The sequence below is a fragment of the Hippichthys cyanospilos genome, chromosome 21, assembly GCF_059441005.1.
Source record: "Hippichthys cyanospilos isolate Australia breed blue-spotted pipefish chromosome 21, RoL_Hcya_1.0, whole genome shotgun sequence".
NCBI lineage: Eukaryota > Metazoa > Chordata > Actinopteri > Syngnathiformes > Syngnathidae > Hippichthys > Hippichthys cyanospilos.
In genome coordinates, this window is record NC_142389.1 from 14,712,623 (window position 1) to 14,731,646 (window position 19,024).

The 19,024-nt window shown below is 42.2% G+C and overlaps 1 protein-coding gene and 1 pseudogene across 4 annotated transcripts in view; one reads left to right on the plus strand and one right to left on the minus strand.

The window, feature by feature from the left end:
* The window catches only part of LOC148406704 (uncharacterized), a 27,204-nt pseudogene extending 10,034 nt beyond the window's left edge, over positions 1-17,170 (plus strand). Inside the window, exon 3 of the transcript XR_015863989.1 lies at positions 16,188-17,170. The product of XR_015863989.1 is annotated as an uncharacterized LOC148406704 (transcript). The remainder of the gene's footprint in view (positions 1-16,187) is intronic.
* Positions 1-19,024, minus strand: part of sh3bp5lb (SH3-binding domain protein 5-like, b) — a 75,079-nt gene that overhangs the window by 19,881 nt on the left and 36,174 nt on the right. For all 3 annotated transcript variants that reach the window (XM_088404952.1, XM_088404951.1, XM_088404950.1), the window contains one exon: positions 15,767-15,940. In XM_088404952.1, coding sequence (XP_088261078.1) covers positions 15,767-15,940 — 174 coding nt within the window. The remainder of the gene's footprint in view (positions 1-15,766; positions 15,941-19,024) is intronic.

Here is a 19,024-nt window from a genome sequence, read left to right on the forward strand (position 1 = left end):
AACCAAGTCGATTTTAAATGATCTCATAGTATTATTATTGTACACAACACATTGGTGGCTTAGTTGTTTTGAAATCAGAGGTAAAGCATTCTAGTTTGTTCATTTATCTTTTTTATTACTGTAACAGAACAAACAAAAAAATCTCAACTTTATTTTTCATTATACACGACAAGCTAGAGTTTAGCAAGGGTCATGGAAACTTACATGATTTGCTTTCGCGGGCCACATAAAATGACGTGGCGGGCCGGATTTGGCCCCCGGGCCTTGAGTTTGACACGTGATCTAGTCGGAACTTCTCTGCCTCGCACACCAGGTCAGGCTCCTTCCCCGCCAGAGAGGTGACATTCCATGTCCCAAGAGCTAGCTTCTGTAGCGGGGATCGGTGCGCCAAGGTCCTCGCCTTTGGCCGGCGCCCAGCTCTCTTTGCACCCGACCCCTATAATAGGTGGCGAGCCCATGTGAGGGGGGACCCACGTCGTCTCTTTGGGCTGAGCCTGGCCGGGCCCCATGGGTGCAGGCCCGGCCACTAGGCGCTCGCCAACGAGCCCCACCTCCAGGCCAGAGGGGGGCCCCGGTGACCTGCGTCCGGGCGAGGGAAACGTGAGCCCATTAATTTTTTTCTCATATGGGGTCTTCTGAGCCAGTGTTTAGTCTGGAACCTCACCTAGCACCTGTTTGCCATGGGTGACCCTACCAGGGGCATAAAGCCCCCAACAACTTAGCTCCTAGGATCACTGGGTCCTAAGTTAACTTGAATTGATTAACCCCTCCAACACGTTAAGGTGACGGCTCATGGAGGGGCATGAATTCCGCCGTCTAACAAAAATATGGGGCTGTACACAATATGTCATTGCACACTGCACATAAGCTTGCACAGACATGAAGTCTGCCTGGCAACACTTGTTAGCTAAATTTTATTGCCTAAAAACTACACGAAAACTGCAGCACTTAGGAGTGTAATCATATGAAATCACACAAAAAAACAAAATATGGAAAATAATTTTACATATAAAAAATACATATATATATATATATAGTAAAAATGAATTTTAAATGAAATTAACCATTATAGTATTTTTAAGTTATATTTTATATTTTAAGTTGTATTTTAGTATAGTTTATTATAGTTATAATTTCAGGTTATATGAGGCCAGCAAGGTTTTCTCTGCTGTCCTAACAGAACCTGACATCATTATCACTATAATAAACTACAATAAATATAAGAATGATAATGAATGTCATTTAAAATGTATTTTTACTAAAAATAAGTACAGTGGACCCCCGTGTTACAGCGTCTCTGGCTTAGGTTTTTTTTTTCATGTTGCGATGTGGAATACTGTCATCCCATCTTTATGGTATTTTCCCTGTTTTGCGATAAAAAGAACTGTCATGACCCTAGGGGGTTGGCTGTATTTGTGTTGTTTTGTCTCCATCTGCAGGCGTTTTTAGGTAATTGCACTTATTTTCAGTTGCCGTCAATGCCTCCATGCGACGCGTAACTACAATGCTGGTCAGCTATTGATCCACCTAACTCGTTTCAAAATCCAATAACAAAGAACCACTCGGGTTGAGATGGGGGGGTGGGGGGCGTTCCTCCCAATCACGCCCCTCCAGGTCTCACTGTCATTGCCCACGTGAGCATTGAAGTCCCCCAGGAGAAGGAGAACGAGAACGAGTCCCCAGAGGGAGCACTCTCCAGCACACCCTCCGAGGACTCACTAACAGGGGCGTGAGCTGGACTTGGCTGGGCTACCAGCGGCGCTAACCCTGGCAAATAGTTCTGCCGGGAATTTGTTTGCAAAGCATGGATTTGCAAACTTAGATTGTTTAACCAAGGCAGCAACGAGCTGGAGATAATCAAGAAATACGAAGACGGTTAAGCTAGGCTAGGCTACGCTCACTAGGGAATATGGATATAACAAGCTCTTATGTCAATTTGAAGGTAAAAAAATCCTTTATATAATTTTTATTTCCTGGTGAAAATTTTGATATTTTAGTGTTTACTAAAATATTGCAAAAAAATGGCTCTGCAGCGCCACCTAAGGTCGAAAAAGTGCAGCTGGTCCCGGCCCGTTTGACCGAGAGCTACGAAAATTTTTAGGCATAAGTAGGATCTTGAGACGTACAAAAAAGTCAGCGCGAGCCATGTGCGCAGATGTACAGAAAAAGAGTTATGAATTTTTGAATGTGCATTTGTGGCCTATTTTTGCACGTTTGCATGTCCCAAACTGCTCCTTGTTTCTCCTAAACGCTTTACCCAATCGCCTTCAAATTTGCTGTGGTCTATAATCAGACATAGGGGCACAACTGGGCAAAATTTGGTGCAGATCTGCTGACATATATGATAGGGGCGTGGCTTCAAATTATGTGTTCAATTTTTCCTTCGCCAAGAGTGACATAAACCTTAATAACTTTGATGTACAAGCTTAAAAAAATCTAAAACTTCATAGACAAATGGAGACTTATGTCTTTAACACCTTTAAAAAAAGTTTTTTTAAATACCTATTAGCGCCGCCTAGTGGTTGATTAAAATGTCATTTTTTACACTTTCATGTATTGTGCTCAGTCTGTTTGAGTAAAATAACTAAAATTGGTCAACACCATTAAGACATGGAATATTAAGGTTTTTAAATTTTACGACTTTTCGATAATAGGCGTGGTCTGCACGCCACCTCAAAGTCAGATGACTCGCCAAAATGAAAAAAGTGGCTGTAATTGGCCCCAAAATGGCTTTATGAGTGGAAAAAAGCCTCTCACTCCCGGCCCGTTTGACCTAGAGCTACAAAAATTTGTAGCCTTATGTAGGACCTCGAGACCTACAAAAAAGTCAGCGCGAGCCATATGCTCAGATGTACAGAAAGAGAGTTATGATTTTTTTAATGTGCACTTTTGGCCCGTTTTTGCTCGTTTGCAGTGCCCGAACTGCTCCTTTTTTCTCCCAAACGCTTGACCCCAATCAACATCAAATTTGCTGTGGTGTTTTATCAGACTAGGAGGCACAATTGTTCAAATTTTTGTGACAATCCGCCATCAAATATGTTGGGGGCGGGGCTTCATATAAAACCTTTGATGTTTACGTCGCCACATGTGACACAAACACCTTTATAACTCAGCTTTACAAGCTTGAAAAAATCTGAAACTTCACAGACACATGAAGACTCAAGCCCTTAACACATGTGTTTAAAAAAAAATCTTCAATTGATTATAAGGCCACCTAGTGGCAAACAAGAATGTCAGTCTGATGTCTCGCCAAAACGAACAAAGTTGCTGTATTTGGACCCAGATGGTCTTATCTTTTCTAAACTTCATATATTTGATGGGTTTCCAATGCGGAATACACCTATCAACGTATTTTTTGTCATAGTGCGAGCGCCACTTAGTGGCAGCCAAAAATAGAGCATTTTTTAAACGTTTTTATGTGTTTAGCTGAGCCCTTTAAATCAATATCGCTGAAATTAAGTCTGACAAGCCTCTAGACAGCCCTGCTGACCACCAAATTTTACGAAGTTTCGATAATGGGCGTGGCCTATACGGCCATTTTCATTCCGAAGCTTTATCGGACCAGTAAAAGCTGCTGTAATTTGACCCAGATGATCTGATCTTTTCACAATTTCACACATTGGATGAAAATCTATTCCTGAAGACATCGACAAACATGTATTCCAGTTTAAAGCTAGCGCCACCTAGTGGCTGCAAAAAATGTCATTAGTAGAAAGATTACAGTCAATCTTGTTTGGTTTGACGTACAGTTATGAATTTCTTTAGGCATATGTAGGACTGTAAGACCTACAAAAAAGTCAATAGAAGTGATGGGCTAGGATTTACAGAAAATTATTGTTAATTTTTATAATGTGCTATTTTGCCCTGTACTTTGACATTAGCTGGTCTCAAACTAGTGCCTTTTTCTCTTAAACGGTTCACCCCATGACCTTCAACTTTGGCATGGATCATTATCCGACTAACGGGCACACATAGTCCAATTAAGATGGGGGTGGAGCTTCAAATTATGTTTAATATTTCCTTCGCCACGAGTGACAAAAACCTTAATAACTCACGTGTAACAGCTTCAAACCATCTGAAACTTTGCAGGGACTTTAAAGGTCATGCCCTAATACAGCTATGTGATAAAATTCCAAATCATGTACAGCGCCACTTAGTGGCAGACAAAAATGTCATTTTTTACACTTTTATGTACTGTGCAATGCCTGTTTGACTAAATGAACTAAAAAATGGTCAGAAAAGCTTTGAGACATTGGAACATGAAGGTTCTTAACTTTTATGACTTTTCAATAGAGGGCGTTGGCCTCTGTGCCAACTCAAAGTCCGATGTCTCGCCAAAACGGTAAAAGTTGCTGTAATTGGACTACATGATCTGATATTTTCATAAACGTCATATATGGGATGGGAGTCCAATGTGAAACACACCTACAAGCCTATTTTTATCGAAATAAGAGCGCCACCTAGTGGCAGCAAAAATATAGCAATTCCTTAACGTTTTTATGTACTCTGCTGAGCCCCTTGAAGTGATATCCCTTAAATGTTGTCTGAAAAGCCATTGGCCATGCCTAATGCCCTCCACAAAATAGTACAATGTTTCGACAATGGGGGTGGCCTATACGGCATTGAAAGTCACACAACTGTAACAATAAAAGCTGCAGTAACACAACCCATATTATCCCACCTTCTCTAAATTTTACAAATTTGATAAGAGTCCTACACTGAAGCCGTCTAAAACTAATTTTTCATCGTTCATACTACTTGTTCATACCCCGACCTGTTCATACCTCAACGTGCACAGGTCTGTGAGGGCCCTTTATAGCTGCTTGCAGCTCTAGTTTATGTTATTTAATTGTACACATGCATATTTTATACAAGTACCACTTCCTATATTATTTGGATACAAATATTAAATATGTTCATACAATTTTGATGCTTTTACCTGGGGTTTTACATGCATTAGTTAATTAACATAGGTTTGGATTGGCCGCCATATGGTGAATTCGCGTTACGATCCCAACCGCTGAGTTTTTTTCACTTTGCGACGAAGATCGTGATGTTTTTCTGTCTGGTAGTTACTCCGCGCTCATATGTATATACACCCATCACTGATTACCTCACTACATTGCAGGTATTCTTTTGGTCGTCATCGCGTAAACACTAAGATGCCAGCAGCTTTTGGTCGGCGTGGCGGAACGTTAAAGCTTTGTTCTCCTGTGAGTGTTTACTAAAACGAATTTATAGTGCATTTTCATGCTTAATTCAAACTTTAATTGGTTAGCCATGGGTCCAAAGATTGCTCGTGAAGTTAAAGAGAGAAGCCCAGCCTAGGCTAGGATACCCTCACAATGGAATATGACAAGTCGCTCAAAGGTAAATAAATCCTTTATATTTTTGATGTAATTTAATTGTATGCATGTATATAAGTAGCACTCACTATACTATTGATTGACACCAATTTTTAATATGTATATATAATTTTTATGTTTTTACCTGGGGTTTTACACACATTAGCTAATTCGCGAATAATAGGCGAATTCGCTTTACAATCCCAACCGAGATATATATATATATATATATATATATATATATATATATATATATATATATATATATATATATACATACACACACACACACAGTGCGCCCCCGGTTTATGAACCCCGTTTTACGAATTTTTCATCTTACGAACGTGGATCGCGGCGTTTTTTTGTCCCCCTCTTACGCTAACCAATTAAGCATGCAATCTCTTACCAGCCTGTTGGAGGAACACAGGAAGTCTATAACAGCGGCAATGTCGGCGGAATTCAAGACTGCGTTCACTGCTATGGAGACCAAGCTGGATTCTTTGCAGTCGGTAGTTGCTGGCTACGGCGAACGACTTGTGTCCCTGGAGTCCGGGCTCAACTTGTCCGATGAACGCATTCGTGGCTTGGAGGCCACGTGTTCCATGCTAACGGATGCGTATGCTAAACTAAAAGCGAAAAACGCGGACTTGGAGGGGCGAAGCCGGCGAAACAACCTGCGAATTATCGGCGTCCCGGAGTCAATGGAGGGCCCTCCGCCTACATCTTTTTTTTTCGGAGGCTCTGGTGGAGATATTCGGCGAGCAACTGTTGCCGTCTCCGCCCGAGCTGGATCGGGCCCACCGCAGCCTCGTCGCCAAGCCTTCACTCAGAGACAAGCCCAGGCCGGTGATTGTGTGTTTTCACCGACATCAGACGAAGGAGTTGATCATTCGGGAGGCTCGCAGGCGTAAGAATGAACTGAAATTTCGCGACTCGCCGATTCGCATCTACGAGGACTATTCGGCCGACGCCCTGGAGCAACGCATGGCCTACCGCGAAGTTATGGCGAAGCTATACAACATGGGTCTCCGACCAGCGCTGGACCAGGCAACTTTACTTTGAGATGGGAGACAAAGCTGGAAGACTTCTTGCTCATCAAGCCAGAACTACCGCGCTTTCTAGGTTAATACCGAGGCTCATCTGCCGGAGTAGTCACTGCAGACCCTAAATTGATCAATGACATTTTCTTCGGTTTCTACTGAAACCTTTATAAATCAGAGTGCGTACCGGGAGTCTGGGTGGGCCACAACCCTCTAGAAAAGCTTGCTTTCCCAAAAGTTGACGCTGATTTGGCTGGAAAGATAGGCGCTCCTATCACGCTGATGGAGGTGCGTGAAGCAATTAGGCAGCTGCAGACAGGTAAATCCTCAGGTCCTGATGGCTTTGGGGTGGAATTCTATAAGATGTTCGTGGATTCTGTGGCTCCACATCTGGTGAATACGTATAACGAGGCTTTTTCTACCGGTAGACTTCCTTCAACTCTCTGTGAGGCTAATATCTCTCTTCTTTTGAAGAAAGATAAAGACCCCCTAGAATGCAGTAGCTATAGACCCATTAGTCTTTTAAACGTTGACCAAAAGATCCTGGCCAAAGTTCTGGCGATGAGATCACAACAGGCATTGCCCACGCTGATTTCAGCTGATCAGACAGGTTTTATGGCTGGATGGAGTTCTTCGTACAATACAAGACGGCTTCTTAATATCGTCGGTTCCACCGGATCTGGCCCGCCCGAGGTAGTGGTCTCCTTGGATGCGGAGAAGGCGTTTGACAGGGTTGAGTGGCAGTACCTGTTTTATGTTCTGGAAAAATTCAGCTTTGGCACAGAGTTCATTTCATGGATATGGCTGCTTTATGAGTCCCCAACCACACGTATCATCACATATCATGTCAGCTCTCCCACCTTCACTCTGCATCGGGGTACCAGGCAGGGTTGCCCTCTTTCCCCCCTCCTATTTGCCTTGGCTGTAGAACCATTGGCCATTTGGCTTCGATCCGAGGAAAGGATCAAGGGTATCTCAAGATGCGGCATCACTCATAAGCTGTCCCTTTACGCTGACGATTTGCTGCTTTATCTGTCAAACCCCTCTACGTTGGTCCCCATTGTCATAGACATATTGACTTATTTTGGCAAATTTTCAGGTTACAAACTGAATTATAGTAAAAGCGAACTGCTTCCGCTCAGCCATCTGTCTAAGACATCTTTAGCTGCCCTCCCATTCAAGATTACGCCACGTGGGTTTCGTTATTTAGGCGTGTTCATCACCTCAGCCTTTAATAACCTTTTTGAGGCGAATTTCCGTCCTTTAGTGGAGAAATGTAAGCAGGACTTGGCCTGCTGGTCGGCTCTTCCTCTCTCTTTGTCGGGCAGAGTCAACCTTGTCAAAATGGTGGTGCTCCCTAAGTTTCTTTATCTGTTTCAACACATCCCCGTCTTTATAAGAAAACGTTTTTTCTGTCAGCTAGATTGTTTGATCTCATCATTTTTGTGGTCAGCCAACCCCCCTCGCATCAAAAAGGCTTTGCTACAACTACCAAAATGTCAAGGTGGTCTCGCGCTACCTAATTTTATTCAATATTACTGGGCATGCAATATAGTGAAACTTATCCACTGGTTGGACGGAGGTCTCAACACACGTCCTTCCTGGACCGAAATTGAGTTGAGGTCTTTGAGGCTTCCCCTACATTCCCTTCTTACCACACGATTGCCACTCAAAGTGAACGTCATCTCTCAGAACAAGGTTGTCCTCAGCTCGCTGAGAATTTGGACACAATTTCGTAAAAATTATGGCCTGATTGAACCATCAACTCTCGTCCCGATTGTCTAGAAACACCTATTAACTCCGGCCAGTTCTGACCTTACCTTTGCCAACTGGCGAAGCAAGGGCATGGTGCAGATCCGGGATCCCTATATAAATGACCACTTTGCCAACTTTGAGGAGTTATCCGCCCGGTTTCAACTCCCCCAATCTCACTTTTTTCGTTTTTTACAGATCAGGCATTTCGTTCGATCCGCCTATTCTAATTTTCCCAACAAACCGCCTGAATCCTTGGTTGACCAGGCGAGCAATTTCCATAATCTATAATTTAATGGGATCCTCTAGCCCTCAATCATTAGAGCTTATAAAACAGAGATGGGAGGAGGAGCTGGGTGTGCCGTTGTTAGCCGAACAATGGGCAATAATCTGCAAACTTGTACATTCTTCCTCGGTCTGCGCAAGGCATGGTCTAATTCAAAGCAAGATTCTTTTCAGGGTGCATTACACAAATGAGAGGCTTGCCAAAATTTACCCTGGGGTTAGCAATAGTTGCAATAGATGTGACCAATTGCCGGCTAACCATACTCATATGTTTTTTTCCTGCCTTGCACTTACTAGCTTTTGGCATCAGATATTCCGTACTTTATCAGTGGTACTCGGAGTCGACCTACACTTGGACCCATGCACTGCACTTTTTGGTAGTCCCCCCCCCTCAGTACCTGACCTGCCAGTCGCTAAGCGGCGCGTACTGGCCTTTACCACTTTGCTGGCGAGGCGCCTAATTTTATTTAAGTGGAAGCACACTCTCCCTCCGACGCACAACAGCTGGCTTCGAGAGGTTCTGACCCACATCAAGTGGGAAAAGATGAGGTTTTCACTCTCTGGCGCAAGTTCTTCCTTCAGTGAGACATGGAAACCCTTCTACGATTATTTGGAAAATGTCGTGATTTGCCCAGACAGCGAGTAGATGCCCCCCCTCCCCTTCCCCCCCTTTTTTATTTTATATATTTTATTTATTTATTTATTTTTCTTAATTAATCCTTTGGCTACAGTCGTACTTGTTGATACACTGTGTGTTTTTGGTTGTTTCATGTTACGTCTGAGTGCATGGAGTGGAATGAATGGATGTTTGGTGTTAAGATGGTTGCTGAAGATGCCAGTTTACCAAATGTTTTTTTCTCATGCAATACCTGGTATTGCACTCCTTAAGTACGTTTACTCGTTTATCGAATGTGCATGTATAAGGCTTTGTTACAGGCTGTATTTCAGACACCATTGTTTTTCGAAATGTTTGAATAAAAAGATTTTTTAAAAAAACTTGATCTATAAGACATGGCTTCTAAAATTGCTGGTGGTGGTAAAGGAAGAAGTAAGAGGATGATGACAATAGAAACGAAGCAGGAGATAATAAGAAAATACGAAGGAGGCGCACGCATAGTTAACTCTGCTTGTGAGTATGGCCATAACCGCTCGGCAATCTTCTAAGGGCAAGAATTTCCTTGCCAGGGGACGGACCTCGGTCAACAACAAAATGGAGAGGCTTCTTCTATTATGGATTAAAGAAAAGGAAATCGCCGGTGATATGTTCTCATTTGAGAAAAGTTCTAGTTTAAGAAAATAATTAAATAAATTCTGCGGGTTCATCTCTGCTCCCCTCCGCCTCCACCCAGCTCAAGTCATGTCGCCCCAAAGGTAAATGTCATTTTTCCTTTGTATATTTATGTTATTTAATTTAACTATACAGTAGATTATGTTACTAATTTTTAATATGTGTATTAGGTCGTAATGTTTTTACCTAAGGTTTTTGCACGTTTTGCACGCATTCACTAATTAACATAGGTTTGGATTGCCCGTCATACGAGCAATTCGAGTTACGAGCATAGCCGCTGAACGGATTAAGTTTGTAACACGGGAGCCCACTGTGTGTGTGTGTGTGTGTGTGTGTGTATATATATATATATATATATATATATATATATATATATATATATATATATATATATATGGAGGGGAAGCAAGCAATATCCTCATGTACCGTGACAAGTAGAAGTGAGTGACATGTACTTGGAAGAAACACGGCTGTGAAGGGAATCATATATTAGGTTGTTATCATTATGAGCTTATTTCATTGTTACCCATTTATGCAATCCTAGTTCATCTTGACCCTGTCCTTACATAGAGCTGTTGACTCATGAAAGTGTGAGCCGGGACCTTGGCCCAGCTGCCGTGGCGCCCGGCTGGCTCTCTTGTTGTGTCTTGTAATCTGCTATGCTTTTGCTCAATAAAAGCCAGGGGGGGACGGCTGGGCGGTGAAACTAGCGTTGGAAGACCCACAAGTTCATTTGCCCAAGCTTTTTTCCCTATGCCCGGCATAGAAAAGTCAATCTTGGCTGGTCTGAGTTACTCTTTTTGCTGTTTAAGCAGCTAGGCTTGTCCTAGTCTTCTTTTCTGAGATTTCTCTGACAACGGCTTCAGCAGCCAAGCATTTCAAAGAAACGTTACAATTTGACTTGTTCTCCAACATAAAATGAATCACTGGCAATAGAATGCCTTGAACTGCTCTTTTAACATCTCTAGGCCACACAAGTCTACACATATAGCCAATGTGCAGAATGAATCAGCAATATAATTTGAAGCAAAAAAATTAAAAACAGCCTGAGGTTAACAGCATAAAGACAAAAAAATGCAACATTGTGCATAATTGTTCCAAGTGGAAGAATAAACAATGGGGCAATTTCCAAAACCCAGGTTCTGATTTTTCTTATTTCTGTGTTTTGCAAGTCATTATAAAGTGAGAAAAAAAACACACTCCACACACAATAAAAAATGCTAAAATAGTAAATATCTGCATCATCCTCTAGTTGAGGGTTCCTCAAACAAGATGGTTACCAGTCTGCAGGCCATTTGTCACTGAGTCACAAGGAAAGAATTTTTTATTGACCACAATTGTTTAAAAGCCAATTTTGTTTGAAAATCTGGTGCATTCAAATGTGCCTCTGTCAAAAGAATTGTCTCTGTAATGTAAAAATTATAGGGGAATTACAGGGGGAATATCTCTCTCTCACATATACACATACGTATGCATGCGGACGCACACACACACACACACACACACCCAAACACACTCTGCCGAACACTATGCGTCATGATCGCGTGGCACGGTGGTGAGAGGTGTGGGAAGGTGGACCCAAAACTGCAGGGAAGCCAGGAGATAAAGGTGCTCGAAAATGAAGGTTTAATACAACAGGCAAGTCCAACAAGAACAAAACTGTATGCAAACTAACAAACAAAACTCAAAACTAATAAACCGAACTCACAGGGCAATGCCAGGGGGACAACAACAGGAGGCAGGTGAACTCGGGAATTTACATATAAAGGCATTGTAAGACAATGATAATGACCCTGATAATTGACCCAACTAACTGAAAACAACTCGGGACTAAATTGCTCTCATGCTAAACAGGAAACACAAAAAAGCTGGACAGGAATGAAAGGCAGGGGAAGCTGATTGGAGGACACACGAAGAGCAGGTAGACAGGTGAACAAATTCATACTAAGGAGGGCAAACATTAGAGGAGCAGAAAACAGGAACATGACACCAGGTTGAGGCATGTGAGGTTCTCACAAATAGACAAGAACAGAAACCCTCCAAATTAACTCACAACCAAAAATCCAACATCACCAACAAGAAAAATAATCTATAAATCGACCAAGTTAGGTACTCAGCTTTGAAAATGAGTTGACTAAAAATTTCCGTCTCAAAGCGCTGCCAAACCATTGTTTGCACCAGTGTTTTCCACAGAGACGTTTCTTGCAGACACACGCAGTGTTGCATTGACAGCAAGCACGAAACCACCCAAAAAACTGTGGATGTCTGAAGTGTGGATTTATTTCCAACTTCAAATTTAAATTGAAATATGGGTATTTATTGAAGTACCTGTATAAAATTAAAATACAGTGAACCCTCGTTTATCGCAGTAGATAGGTTCCGGAACTGGCCGCGATAGCCCAAAATCCGTGACTTTTCACATTAAAAAAAAAAAAAAAAACAATTAAAATCTCTCTCTCTATACAGTGGGCCCCCGGGTTACGAACTTAATCCGTTCAGCGGCTACGCTCGTATCTCGAATTGCTCGTATAGCGGGCAATCCAAACCCATGTTAATTCGTGAATGCGTGCAACGCCCGCCGAAGCCTTAGGTAAAAACGACACACTGTATACATATATTAAAATTGAGTGACATAATCTGCTGTACACTTGCATTATATAATTCATACAATGGATAAATAGCTTTTACCTTTGAAACGACGAGACTTGAGCTGGATGTAAGCAGAGGGGGGCAGAGTCCAACGCTTAAAGTTAACACGGCGATAGATATGCTATTGGTCTTACAGTGTTACAGTAACTCTTTCAGTCAGGGTGCAAATCACGCAGATACTAAAACATCATCCTCTTATTTCTTTCTTTACCGCTGCTAGTAATTTTAGAAGCTATGTCTAACAGATAAAGTTTGCAAAGTCTTCACAACATTCCGTTTTTCACTAATTTTCTCTCCTTCCGTTCGGCCAATAGCATATCGGCATTTCTGTGATTGACGTGTGACGCCGGCCAATAGCATCTCCGTGAGTGAGACCGGGTGACCTTAATCGACCAATAGCATATTCGCATCTCCGTGACTGACTGATAATTATTCGCACTTTTTTTTTTAAACGGTTGGAATGTATTGACAATTAATTTAAAAAAAAACACACATTTAAACCAATGACAATTCTTTGTCCTGCAATCGGCACATTTAATTTCATGTCAGCTGTTTTTCCCTTTAGCTGTACAAACACTACACTTAAATGGTAATATATTTAGACACCGTGAGTGGGACAGTCAGTGTGACGTTGTAAGACCAATAGCGTTCACGTTACTGCCACAAGTATCTACTGATGATTGATAATGTCGCTACTGTTGATTTTATGGACGCAATTAAACGAGAACATTTCTACATACTCAATGGCCGGCATGTCGAATTGCTCGTAAGGTGAGAGGTTTGTTCGTAAGCGGAGGACAAAAATCTCCCTGATCCACGCTCGTAAGGCGAATTGTTCGTAAATCAGGGTGCTCGTAAGCCGGGGGCCGACTGTATATATATTTTAAAACATTTTTAAACGTGATAAGTCTTCATGCTATACATATTATTTATGACAAATATTACTGCAATACACATATTTACTTAAACCTTAAATTATTAAAACTTATACACTGCACAGTAAGTGAACTGTTCCCCCTTTCCTTTGAAGTCTCGCGCAGCTGCAGTCATATTAGCAGTGGTCCTGACATTGGATTAAAGTCTGATCTATACATGATCAGTACAAAGATTAGTACAACGGAGAGTTTACACATGAAATACCATTTTATCATCAAAGAAATCTAGGTAAAACATTTCCAATGGGTCTGCTCCTTACTGTGGTCTCTCTCTGCCCCGACAATGTGTGTGTGCCTTTTGCTGTGGGGGCACTTCATGACTGACACAAACGGAACGGGAGTTGGGGTGGAACACACAGGCAGGAGGCAGAGACAGAGAAGCAGACACCGTTGGGAATGTCTTATCTTGATTTCTTTTGTAATAAAATCGTATTTCAAATGTTTACCTCTCCATTGTAATCAACTTTGATCATGTACAGATTAGACTTTAATTCAATGTCCGGGCCGCTACTAATATGACCACAGCTGCGCAAGACTTCAAAGGAAAGGGGTTCACAAAGCTCTTCTTCCGGCAGTCGGCAATCCAGATTGATAAAGAACTTTCCATACAGACGATCGTTTTATTATGAGCTGTAACAACTGGCTTTGCTGAATTGCCAAATGGTGATGGCAGCTGTCTACATCAATGGTCCCCAACCTTTTGATCACTGCGGCCCGGTCAGGAGAGGAAGAGGGGAGTGGATCAAGCTTGCTGTGCACTTTACGGTAGATCCCGGAAAGAAGAGCATTGCTGAGAACTTTCACTTTTCTGGCATGTGACAGAGCCAATATTTTCACCAGCAGCAACTTTATTCTTTGCAGCAATACTCGCCTGCCAAAAAATAAGTTTCAATGTCGCAATCAAGTGGCCGAGACCGTGCTAAATATTGTGCTGACAATGCTGCGCTATCGTTAGCTTAGCACAGTAACTACGGTTCAACAGCTGTTAAGTGAAGCAAACGCTGCACATACCAGTTGTCCCAAGTTCTCGCTTCCGCCTTTCGACAAGCCAGGTGAGGGCTCTTGCCGGCTCAGCTGGCCGTGTCGGATCGCTCCCGGTGACCACGAAACGGCCGCCATGATTCATTCCTGCCCCCTGTGTGAGCCGTTGAATGTTCCCGAAGTTGATTGGCTGTGGCGACTCGAAACGCGGAAAAAGTAAATCAAAAAATAACTTCACGCAAAAGGCGAAATTTCGCTTCTCGTGACCGCACGCGGCCATTTGCGTCGCTCCATTCGCGCCCAGTCACGCCAACTCCATTAAACTAAATCATCTCCAAAACATTATTTCGGGTGCAGCCCACGCGGCCCGGTACCAGTTGATCCACGGACCGGTACCGGTCCGCGGACCAGGGGTTGGGGACCACTGGTCTACATGATGTGCATTACTCATATTTCTAACTTAAATCAGTATCTGAATGATACTCGAGACAAAATAGAGAAAAAAAATAAGCCGTTAGATTTTTGAGACTGCAATGTTCAGTGTTTCTTCACACACTGCAGTTTTGAGCATTTGGATAATTAGATGCACAGCAAAGTCAGCACACATGACCATTGCTTGAAACACAAAGTGGAGTGGGCAGTGTGCCTTGGGTGTGATAAACTTCACCTCCCCATAAAGATTGTCAATATTCAGCCTCCATTATGCCTGTAATACAAATGGTAAATGGACTTTCACTTAAATAGCGCTTTTCTACCTTGGGTACTCAAAGCGCTTTACACTAACTAGTCATGACTAGTCATAACCTACTGATAACGCAGCATCAGGAGAAACTGGGGGTTTAGTGTCTTGCTCAAGGACACTTCGACATGGTCGGGGGTCGGTTCGATGATCAGCTGTGTGGGTTCCACAGCCTCTCAGCTGGGAGACGACCACTCTACCACTGAGCTATGATGCCCACATACAACCTTGGAAGCAGGCAAATTTGTGGGTTGATCCAATATGCAGCATTTCTAACTTGCATAAATGGCAGCTAGCTTTTGCTAGGTTTAATGTTCGGGTAGTGTTATTGTGGATTAGGGTTCTGAGGCAAGTTAAAACGTGAGTTAACTAAGTCTGACAAATTAACAAAAAAATACACCTTAAACGAAACACTTAGAAAATAAACATTCAATTAAAGGGAAATCAAGAAGACACAAGTGAAGTCTGTCAGAAATAGAAACAATGAACGGACTTACAGTAGACTGACAGAAAACAGGAAAGTAAACATAGGCAAACTAATATCTAGACACGACGCAAGGCTGAGAGAGAAGATTGGTTCACAAAAGGGACTGTGCTGATGAGAACAGTTTTTGTGGAGACAAAAACCTAAGAAGTAAGACAGGGCATGGACATGGAACACAAGAAAAGCTATTGCATGAAAAAAATCTAAATATACCAGTGTAAATAAAAACACACCCAGAAACAGGTCATGAAGTGCTGAATGAACATACCTCCAGGATTTGGTTGAACTGAGCCTTTAGTTCGAAGTAAGGTTTGGACTTGAGTATGACTTTCTTAAGTGATTTCTGGAGGGTTTGGACTTTAGCCTCAGCATCCTGGCATAGCTGTGTGACCCGCCGGTGCTCATGCTCACTGCGAAAGCGCTCCTCCTCCGCCTCGTTCACCTGATAAACAAAATGTAAAAGCTTCAAATTCATGGTTACATAGAGTGGGGAGAGCAAGTTTTTGATACACCGCTGATTTTTGAAGTTGTTTCACTTACAAGGAGGTCTGTAATTCTATCAAAAGTACTCTGCAACTATGCGGAACAGAATCTAAAACAAAAGCAAGAAATGGTATTGCATAAGTATTTGATCGCCTATCAATCAATAAGAATTTAGGTACCCACAAACATGTTAGTTCTTTTTTCAGAAGCCCACCTGTACAAACTTCAACCTTTCCACGTGGCCAAGAACAGAGAGCCATACGAGGACATCTGGGATAAAACTGTAGACCTACACCAGGCTGGGATGGGCTACAGGACAATAGGCAAGCAGCTTGTTGGCAATAACTGTTGGTGCAATAATCAGAAAATGGAATGAGGTCAAGACGACCATCAATTTCCCTCAGTCTGGAGTGCCATGAAATATCTCTCCTTGCAGGGCATGAATGATCCTGAGGATCGTGAGGGATGAGTCCAGAATTACACAACAGGAACTGGTGAATGACCTGAATAGAGCTGGGACGACAGCGTCAAAGAAAACCATCATTAACATACTCTACCATTATGGATTAAAATCCTGCAGTGCAAGCAAGGTCACCCTGTTCAAACCAGTGCATGTCAAGGCCCATCTGAAGTTTGACAAGGACCATGTGGATGATCCAGCGGAGGAATGGGCGAAGGTCATGTGGTCTGATAAGACAAAAGTGGATCTTTTTGCTCAAAATTCCAATCAACTGTGATGGGAGGAACAGGGAGGATGAGTACAATACACCATATTGAGGGGGGGATGGATTGGGCCATGTATCGAAAGATCTTGGACAAACAATCTCCTTCCATCAATACAAGCATTGAAGATGGGTTGTGGCTGGGTTCTCCAGCATGCCAACAACCCGAAACACACAGGGCAACTAAAGAGTGGCTCTGTAGGAAGCATCTCAAGGTCCTGGAGAAGATCTGTTTGGAGGAGTGGGCATCAAAATCCCTGCTGCAGTGTGTGCAAACCTAGTGAAGAACTACAGAAAACGTCTGAACTTTGTAATTGCAAACAAAGGTTTCTGTACCAAATAGAGTTTTTTGTCTGATATAGCAAATATTTATGGCATGCAATAAGACACAAATGAATTACATATTTAAAATTAACGACAATGATTTTCTGTGGTTTTTGTTTTAGTTTATCTCCCTCATAGTTGAAGAGTACCTTTAATACGAATGACAGACCTCTACCTGCTCTGTATGTAAAACACTTCAAAAATCAGAGGTGTATCAAATACCTTAGCTCACAACTGGAATCATGCACTTCTTTTATTCCAGTTACTCCACATTATGTATTATGTTGTCCTTTATTGTAAAACAGGCATGTTCATTGGTGGTCTCTACAGTTCTGTTAAAAACTTTACAGATTTTATATTATTGGCATTGGGCAATAAGGTCATCACATTTCAGGCGACCTCAAAAAATGGCCAGTTTGTTCAGCTAATGCCATTGCCTTGGTAACAAGAGCAAGCCATTTTCAACAGTTTTAATTGGTCAATAATGTGTATTAAAAGAAAAAAATGCATGTAAACTAAACAAATGAACAATAATATAGATTTTTGAAAAGTGATTTATGAGGTTCTATTTCGCCCCTCCAGACCGCCAGAGGCGGTGCTAAAAGCGGGGCTCATAGAACCGCTGTTACATACGTAACTGTCGTTTTGGGTCAACACAAGCGATGTGCTTCATTATAAATTCATTGAGGTTTATAAAGATTGATTTGGACAGTCCTCTCTGTAATCTGTAATGACTATAACATTGTAAACTTATCTGTAATGACTTTAACGTGATTGTAAACTTACACAGAGAAGAGGGGTTCTGGGTCCAAGAGTTGGAATTTTGGAGGGAGAATTCTGTTGACCACACTGGGTCAACATTATACCCATATTACAAGCTAAAACACATTAGTCATATATTTCAGTGAATTTTAATCACAACCATCACATTGGCTTTCACGATAAATTAAGCTGATTCTCTGCGATATTAACATTTAAAAAGCAGACTAACTACATGTCAAATTAAGAAGTTTGTCTTCCTACCACCTGGGGGCAATGTTTCACACGTTAGCATGGAAAAAGCCCCTGTTCATCTCACCCTAATCTATTATTTACCAGTGTGAAAGGGTGGTGAGTTTCTCACCTGATTTCTTATACTTACAGTGTTAGCTGTCAATTGAGACCCATTTTGAAAAATCCGATTGGCAAAAAATGTGAATTTGGTTTGAAATGACCGAAAATGACATTTTGACTGCTCATTGATTAAAATTTGCTTAAAAGTAAATATTGTGCTAAGGATGGCTCCAGGCTGATGACCCTGCAGTTACCCCACTGACACCATCAAGAGTTGCGTCAGGCGGAAACGCCATGTAGGTAGTGCTTACTTGTGCTTCCAGCTAGTTTTGCTGGATCAACAGTGGCAACTGCAAACAGGGCAGTTGGCATCCAAGAAAGACTGGACGGCAGCCAGGAAAGTCTGACTGGCAGCAGGAAAGACTGCACCAGGTGTGGACGGGCTAGTCATCCACACTCCACAAGTCCTTGTCAAGATGACTTTGGACAGCCCAACTTAACTACGATCACAAGAAAAGGAAAACAGCCTGAAGGTCCACCAAGAGGCGAGATGAAAGATGGACCAAACCGGACGGACAACAGGACACAGTACAAACTGGAACGACAATCAGTAATGAACAATGGACCCTAAGGAAATGTAGCTGCAGGTGGTTGTGAAGGGAATCATATACTAGGTTGTTATGATTATGTGCTTATTTCTTGTCTAGAATAGTGTGCATTGCTATACATCTATGCAGTCCTAGTTTATCTCGCCCCAGTCCTTAGGTAAAGCCACTGAAAGTATGAGCTGGGACCTTGGTCCAGCTGTTGGTGGCGGCCGACTGTCTCTTTTCTGTTATGTCTGTAATGTGCAATGCTTTGCTTAATGAATAAAAAGCAGGCTGGGACGCTTGAGCGACGAAATTGCTGTTGGCAACGCATGAGTATGTACGCCAAGCTTTTCC